The sequence below is a fragment of the Lycium ferocissimum genome, unplaced genomic scaffold, assembly GCF_029784015.1.
Source record: "Lycium ferocissimum isolate CSIRO_LF1 unplaced genomic scaffold, AGI_CSIRO_Lferr_CH_V1 ctg4629, whole genome shotgun sequence".
Taxonomy (NCBI): domain Eukaryota; kingdom Viridiplantae; phylum Streptophyta; class Magnoliopsida; order Solanales; family Solanaceae; genus Lycium; species Lycium ferocissimum.
In genome coordinates this window covers 1,161-9,830 of record NW_026725719.1, presented here as the reverse complement: position 1 = coordinate 9,830, position 8,670 = coordinate 1,161, and the positions used below count along the sequence as shown (strand labels likewise).

The 8,670-nt window shown below is 37.2% G+C and overlaps 1 protein-coding gene across 2 annotated transcripts; it reads right to left on the bottom strand.

Annotated features, from left to right (window-relative positions):
- Window positions 1–2,641: 2,641 nt before the first annotated feature.
- LOC132044488 (chloride channel protein CLC-c-like) lies at window positions 2,642–8,254 on the bottom strand. Of its 2 annotated transcripts, XM_059434979.1 has the most exons (7): window positions 7,844–8,254; window positions 6,939–7,139; window positions 6,635–6,812; window positions 5,707–5,969; window positions 5,312–5,581; window positions 3,533–4,661; window positions 2,642–3,005 (listed from the first exon to the last, which is right to left on the bottom strand). In XM_059434979.1, the coding sequence occupies exons 1-7, from the start codon at window positions 8,050–8,052 to the stop codon at window positions 2,916–2,918; spliced, it is 2,340 nt and encodes a 779-aa protein (XP_059290962.1). In that variant the 5' UTR covers window positions 8,053–8,254; the 3' UTR covers window positions 2,642–2,915. The 2 variants fall into 2 exon arrangements, with proteins under 2 accessions (XP_059290962.1, XP_059290963.1); XM_059434980.1 differs by lacking the exon at window positions 6,939–7,139.
- Between the last annotated feature and the right edge of the window lie 416 nt (window positions 8,255–8,670).

Below are 8,670 nucleotides of genomic sequence, written 5' to 3'. Positions count from 1 at the left end.
GTTCATACGTTCAGTAGCACCATTATGTTGTGGTGTTCCAATACAAGTGTGGTGTCTCATTGTGCCCTCTCTGCTGTAAAAATCATTGAATTATGAACTGTAAAATTTCAATCCATTATTGGTCTGAAGACACTTGATTTTTATTTTTGTATGCCTCTTAACCATCATCTTCCATTTAACAAATGTCGAATATTCCTCATCTTTTATTTTAAGAAAATACACCCATACCATTTTTTAATAATCTTCAATCAAAGTCATAAAATACCTGACACCACTCTTGGAGGGAACTCTGTTTGGACCCCTCAAGTCTAAATGTATATAATATAACTTGTCTTTGGTGTTGTGTTCTGCCTTCTTGCTGAATTTCACCATTTTTGCTTACCAAACACACAATGCTCACAAAAATTCTAAGTTTAATTTTTGTACCCATCAAACAAATTCATCTTGCTCAACAAAGAAAATCCCTTGTCACTCATATGACCAAGTCCTAAGTGCAACAATTGAGACTGATCCAGATCACTCTTTCAAAAGTTATAACTGCTTCCCCTTCAACTACACTGACTTGAAGATAATACAGTCTAGAATGCAACTTACCCTTCATGAGCACCATATCCTTTACACACTTTAAGTGTCCCATTCTCTGAGTGAAACTTAAACCCTTGATCATCCAAAGTGAAAAGAGAAATCAAACTCCTCTTCATTCGAGGAACATGCAAACACTTAATGTTTATGATAATTCCATCGAACATTCACAATTGTTGTTACCAATCCCCTACACTGCTAATGGAATATCATCACCCAGGTAGAAAATCCAACTTTTCTGCTCGTAAATTGCAAACCAATTCTTGTTTGGACACATATGGAAAGTTGCACCAGAATCAAGAACCCAATAATTCTATCGTTGACTAGAACTCACGATAAAGACTTCCCCTACATAGTCGCATCATCATAATTATAGGTAGTGTCAACATTATTTGCAGAATATCAACTTTCTGCTTTCTTTTTTTCTCGTTCTGCTTAGTACAGTCTCTCCTGTAGTAACCCCTGCTCCCCATTCATAGCAGTTCTGCTTTCTTGCTTAGACTTCGATCTAGTATTTGACTTTTTTCTACTAAAGTCTTTTTGTTGTGTTCTTCCCTACTCACAAGACCGTCACCCTCAGTTCTACTCTCTGAAAAGCTCTTTCATCTCTTTAGATTTTAGTGCACTAACATCGTCCAGTGAAACACTGCCTTTCCCATATAGCAACGTATCAACAAAAGTATCGTAAGACGGCGGTAAAGAACATAACAGGACCAAAGCCTGATCCTCACCCTCAATTTTGATATCTATGTTTTTCAGGTCAATTATAATTGAATTAAACTCATCAAGGTGAGTTTTAACAGGTGTACCTTCATTCCTACAGAGATTGTACAACCTCTTTTTCAGGTAGAGGCGGCTTGTCAGTGATTTCTTAAAATATAGATCTTCCAACTTCTTCCATGCCGTTGTTGCAGATTTTTCTTTAGCAATTTCCAGAAGAACAATATCTGTAACGCTTATGAATATTGCACTTAAAGCCCTATCCTTCATATTTGCCTTATCTGACTCTTTTATCTCTTCAGGAAAATCCTCCTCAATTGTCTTACATAAACCCTTGTAACAATAGAGACTATCTCATCCTAATCTTCTACATACTTAAACCAGATGATGAAGACATATTAACCCTAGATTATGTGCAGAAACCCTAGCCTTGCTCTTATACCAATTGTTGAGGATCGTGGGTTAATAGCACACAATCACACACAAAGCAAATAGAGAAGAAAAATAACATAGGACTCATCACTACCTCTTTGTTCCATTTTCATCGTTTCTTCTTCTCCTTGTATATATACTTTTAAATTTATAATTTTCCGAAAATAACTTTGTGGACATATTGAGATTTTTACAAACAAAAATATTTATCAACATTTTTTTTTATCAAATATGTCAACTGTCTATTATTAGTTTCAATACTTACACCTAAATACCTAACCGCTTATTTATAAAATCAAATCAATTTAGCACCAAAAAATGCATTTCAATACTAAGAGTTTATCAATTATTTTCAATCTACTAACTCAAAAGGGCTCGAGGAAAGAATGGAATTGAAGGGAGTACTATAAATCATGAATTCAAAACAAGATGACAGGTCAAGCGTATGGGGACAGTTGAAAACGTGCGTATTGCGTCACAACCTCTACTTTTAGTAGTTCTTTTGTGCAATTATAAACTAATCATCCTTATCAATTCCAACAGAACTTTTGACAAATCATTTTCCTTCTCTTCTCATTCTGTCCAATATACCCCAGTATTGTGTTGACTTCACATATATGTTTGTCTCTTTAGATAGAGCATTGATTGGCTAAGGTGTCACCAGAGTGTGCATCTAATTGGATGTTCCGTTGTCATTTCTTTTCGCTTGGAACTAGTCTTATGGTGCCACAATAATGGGGCATAAAAATTCCCCCACCCACCTCACTTCCAAACTGGAATACCACTGAGTCTGTGTGTGTGCCTGTTAGTGAGTGACTGTGTTGTGGGGGTTTTTTGGGGGGGGGGGGGGGGGAGGGGTGTATATTAATCTTGGAACTGCTTTGCTTGAGCAGGATTATAAGCTTGATACCGGAAAATCAATGCATTTGGAGTTTGTACAGACATCCAATCCAAATGATTACAATGAGAGTAACTCCAGAAATGAAATAAAAAAAGTAATAGTAATACATACTAGGCATTTGGAGTTTACAAGCTTGATACTGGCAAATCAGTGCATTTGGAGTTTGTACAGACATCAAAACCAAAAGAATTGCAATGAGAGTAACTCCGGGAAAAAAAATAAGGAATAGTAATACACAATAGGCTGCTTATTTGCCTGTGGAATGAGCAAACTTCTCTGGCTATTTGTGGTGAACAAGATGCGGGTAGAGGTTCAATATATGCTCATGCATGAAGTCATGCCTTGTTAAGATTCCGACGATTGGAGCCCTCTGCAAATATAGAAAAGCTACATTTTCAGGACATTATTGTATAGTAGAATGCAGAATAAGATATCACAAGGTCATCAACCTCCCGGGCAAGCAAAAAATGCCTAACAATAAAATGAAAACCACACACCGACCCACGAGTGCAAGTGATGCATTAGCCCCTACAACTTTGCAGATATAGTTTAATGAGTTCCAACTCATGCTATTGACATCTCAGCATATCAAGAACATTTTCAATGGATTTCAAATACTTTTGATTTAAATGTCATTTGAATTTCTAAGTATTAGAGTATCACTAACCAGAGATGGTTTTAAAATCTTTACTAAGTTTAGTAAATGAAGTTCTAATCCATCCAAATGGCTCTAAAGATTCTAGTTCCGAAGTTCATAGCAAACTAGTGTTGCAGATCATACACGTTATGTACTAAACCGATGTGCAAAAAGTGCTACCAGAAAAGAAACTTCGAAAAAAGAAAAAGAAATGGCAAAAGAAACAAGTGACAGGGTGGGGTGGAGAGAGAAAGACTTACCCCAGTTTTCTTTGGGACAACACACAAGTGTCTTAGACCAAGCTGTCGGAAAAGGATTGCAGCTTTGGCCAGAGACATGCTCTCAACTACTGTGTATGGGGATGTATTTGTTATAGGATGGAGATCAACATACATTTCCATCTCCTCCTGCGTGATGACGAGATCCTCAAACTTAAGCCCCTTTCCTGATCCTGGCTTAGCAAAATCAAATGCATGAAACCTCCTCAAAATATTGGAGCCACTCAATACACATTGTTTTGTGAATTTCTTTCCATTGAGCAAAACAAGTAAATGTGACCGTAGAACGAGCCCACATAACTCTGGTGTCTCTGAGAAAGGTGGCTCATCAATCACGGGAAAGCCATTATGCCTAGTATACTTCAAAGCATGTACTATGTTACCCACTTTCTCCACACCTGAAAATGACAATAATGGCCCAGAACAGACATCTCCAGCAACCAAATTCCTCATATATGGTTCAGCATGTGCTTCCAAGAAAGGCAAGCCTTTCATTTTCACAATCTGGTCATAGACACCATGGTTAAAACTATCGGCCACAGTTTTTGATATGAGGAGAACAAGCATCACCAATGGAAGCATTAGCAGATTGTTTGTAAGCTCAAGGAGTATGACACAAATTGATACTGTCATTCTCATGGTACCTCCGAGGAAAGAGGCAGCACCAAGTAGTGCAAACAGACCAACGTTAAGATTGGACAATGAACCCAAAGCTCTACCAAAAATACGTCCATAGGAGGCTCCGGCAAGTATGACAGGAATGAAGAGTCCAGAAGGAATAGCAATTCCATAGGTAATAATCCCAAGGCAATATACCCCAGCAAAGAAGATTAGAAGTGTAGAGATGTGAAACTCATTTGAATTAGTTGAACTAAACAAATTGCGGATGGCATCATCGTTGGTGTTCAGAAATAGTGATGCGAGATCATTGTAATGCCCTGGTGGACACTGGAAATTCTTGTAGTTCCCAGAGCGACCTATAGTTGGGCATTTTTCCTCCAAGCCAACAGGACACGGGATGCACCTTGCCAGCCATGGTAGGCCATAAGAGCAACATGAGGTCAGGACAGAAACGCTCATGACAAGCAAGATCTTGAAAGCAGGACCTCTCCTGTAATTCACTGCCAAAAATTAGCTAAAGGAAAACCAGTCAAAAAGAATAACATAATTGTCACTGTTGTTTCCAAGAATCAGTCAAAGAAAATAGCCGGAGTACAACCACAGTTTACGGACCGAGGAAATTATACTTGTGGAAATAACAGCACATGTAACTTACTGTTGAGATGGCATCACAAAATAAATAAATAAATAAATAATGCCAAGGCATACATAGTCAATCTTACAAGTAACAATACTTGAAAGGGAAGAACATTCATCAAACAAGTCTTGGTGGCAAAGAGTAAAGGACACATTTATGATGATCAAACAAGTCCTGGTGGCAAAGAGTAAAGGACACATTTAAGATGAACCTTTTGAACTATGTACAGATGCTTTGATGAAATATTCTGATGAATTACACTGTTATCCACATAATCAGTAAGGATCAGTTACATTCATCTACCTGGAAGTCCAATCTGAAAACGAAAGAAAATAAAAATTTAACATCAAAAGAAGAAGCGAGACATGCTCCAGGAAAACCTTGTGTACTTCTCAAAATTATTACTCATCTGACTTGAACAAGCACCTATGCCTCCAATGGCTAACAACTGAGAGAGCAGTAACTAAACATATAGCGTTGGCAAAAGGGTTTGAAAGACTAACTCATTAATGACGGCGTAAGTCCGAAGGACCTTATCGACAAGATAGTTATAAAGGCTTCCCAGAAGGCCTCCAAGTACTCCAATTAAGATTAGTGCCAATACATCTACTGTGTTGTAATTAGATACTCCTGAATTGACATCAAACATTATCAAACCTCCTTCCCCAAATAGTCCACAGTTCCCACCGCGACAGAATTGTATGAGAGATCTGAGAACCATAGCAACGATAGCAGTTGTGAAGAAAGTCCTCCAAAGTAAAGCACTTCGCCACCTATAACATGAAATAGAACAATTGAACATTTTGAGATACAAGCCTTTTTATAAATGCAAGCTAGTATTCATCACGTGTTGTGTGTGTGTAACTTTGTGTGCGTGTGTGTGAGTGAGAGAGAGGACCATGATGCTATTTCTTCAAGAGCAAAAAGAACTCCTCCAACTGGGGCACGGAAAGCAGCTGCAACACCAGCAGCAGCACCACAAGTGATCAAATCTCTACGATCACGGTCGTTTTTGAAGTATTTTAGCCATCTCCAAGTTAAATGATACTTGCGGGAACCCCCCTGTCCAAGCAAGTTTGCTATGCAAGCACCAGTATGGACCATGGGTCCTTCCTTGCCAACAACAAATCCAGCAGAAACACCCAGAATGGAGCCAAAGATCTGCAGAGTGCAACATTTCACAATAAGAGTTTTCGAGCATGACCTTCAGCAAATGAGCCAATCAGCACTATAATAAAGCATAGAGGTGGGCTAAATCACCCATAGAACCAGAAGAAACAAACAAATATACTACAACAATCATGTAATGTGAATCAGGGTGCTAACTGGTTCAAGTTGTAACTTATCATTTTGTGGTAAATGATGACTGTGATGGGAATGCCAGATTGTTGATATACAGCAGAAAACAATGTGAATCAATATCTTGTTACTATACAATTTTTCTTAAAAATAACTACTTTCATTTGATGTCCATAGTAAGGTAAAAACAATCAAGGATGGACTGGACTGTGTGCAAAAACATAAGCATGATTATCTGAGTGTTAATACGTATTCAGTCATCCGTAAATTTTAACTGTTATTGTAGCAAGTTTAATTCAATAGATTGTCAGTGCTAGAACTAATAACAACATGAAAATTTATTCTTTATGAGAGAAGGAATAAGCCAAGATTACAAATTTTGAAATGCCAATCAACTAACAAAGAGTGCATTTGAAAAATAGTATCAAGTGATACTTTCCACAAGCCAGAGAATCGTGCTTCTTCGAGATGGCCATGTGGAGAGCAACAAGGAGTAGATGAGAAAGGAAAAGGAGTGAGGGACCAACCTTGACAAGTAATGTACTTGGAGCCAAAATGGAATGAGCATCGATACCATTTAGATATGCTTTTACTTCAGGTATCCCAGACCCTGCAGCTGCAGGTGCAATAAGTGCACAGAGGGCCGCGGCACAAGTTGCAAGAACCACATTGCAACCCGCCAAAGCAGCAAATGCCTGGAAATACCTGCTCTGGAATCAAAATAACTTAGTAATAACTAATAACCTACTAATATATTGAAAAGAGTGGGTTGCAGGCTTTTGTCATTATGCATTCATATTCAAACTATTTCTTGATTGAAGTTGTACTTACTTTTTCTCAAGCATTAAGTTGTTAGTCAGCAGAAGCTTGAAACCAGCAATATTTTCGACTCCTATGTTACTAAAGAAACCAACAAGTCCAGTACTCAATCCAATGAGGAGCACAAGTGTCCATTTGAGAAATATATATTGAAATATCTGAACCTTTTTCCTAGATCTCCAGTCTTGTTTGAAAAGGTCATTTTCTACAATCCTGCAATATATATATATATATATATATATATATATAAAAGAAAAAAAAAAGGATTTGCAAGATCAAAATAGGACACTTGATAGATTGTTCCAGTGAATATAGGACAGATAAAAGTTATTACAATATGAGAAAACAAATCTCAAGCAATGATTAAAAAGATGGAGAGAGATTTTCCTTTGAAAAAAGTATAATCAGGATACTGGGGTCTCTCTGCAGCCTATAAAAGTTCGTTAAGCAAGTGCTTTCAGTACATAGACTACAAGATTTGAAAATCGAAGATCAGATCATCTTTTTCCACATATAGCTCTTCTTCATTTCTCTTCCTATGTGGCAATTTTTTTTTCTTCTTAAATATGGCATAGCAAAAGAATCTATTTTAATCATCTAGTTATGGAATCTCAAGCCTGGTTTAACGGAAGATAGTAGCAGAAAGTTGACTTACCATCCAAAAAATAGTGCATAAAGTTAAATGAATTCATAGAGACAGCCCCAACATAGTTTTAAAATGAGGATCAGCTAACTGATTGGCCCTGCTCAATTGCTTAAAAAGAAAAAAAGAAAAAAAGAAGAAGAAGAAGAAGTTGGAAAGCAAAGACCAAGCAGACAAGTGATGGATAAGCTCATAAATAAGTCCCAAGAACTAGTTTTACTGTACCAAGCAACCAGAAATCGAAGAAATACAGAAGTAAAAGAGGTATTCATACTCGTAGTCGAGACTTTCAATGGGGTAAACATTGGCTCCAACAATAGCAATTTGGGAGGTGTTGTTGACTCTGCTTTTGGATTTGAGCAAAGGCTCTCTGACACTACCACTTTCTGAAATTGTCGAGAAATTTCTCTCCAAATCTAATTTCTCTTCATCAATCATACCTCCTCCTCCATCATTCTCTATATCAACTTGGTTCTCCATCATATGCAAACTCAGAATAGTTGAGATCGGCAACTACAACTCAATCTGAAAGATCAGCTGGATGAATGGTCTTCTTGTCTTTCTCACACTAGAGAATATCTCTTTCTCTCTCTAATGGATGAATACGTGTATGTATAGAAACCCACATCTATAATCATCTTGTCAATCATCTTGTTCAATTATATATGGTGCTGGGGAAGGGGTGGGGTACAAGGTGAAAGACAGAGAAGCGGGAGCTCCGTGACACATTATTATTATTATCATACTCCCTCCCTTTCAATTTATATGAATTCATTTGACTGGGCACGATATTTAAAAAAAAGGAAAGATTTTTAAAATTTATAGTTTAAAATAAGCCTTGAAAATTTGTGTAGCTGTAAATCATTCATAAAGTGAATTTGTTTCTAAATTAAGAAAGAGGTCATTTATTTTAATACGGACTAAAAGGAAAATAGGTTCAAACAAATTGAAACTGTGGGAGTATTATGTAACAATCTGGACAGCACTATCAGCTGTAAACAAACATTAAACAAATGTTATTGAGGACTTGCGTTTGATACTCACTCCGTCCCAATTCGCGCAGCACCGTTTGACTTGACACAAATTTAAAAAAAAAGTAAC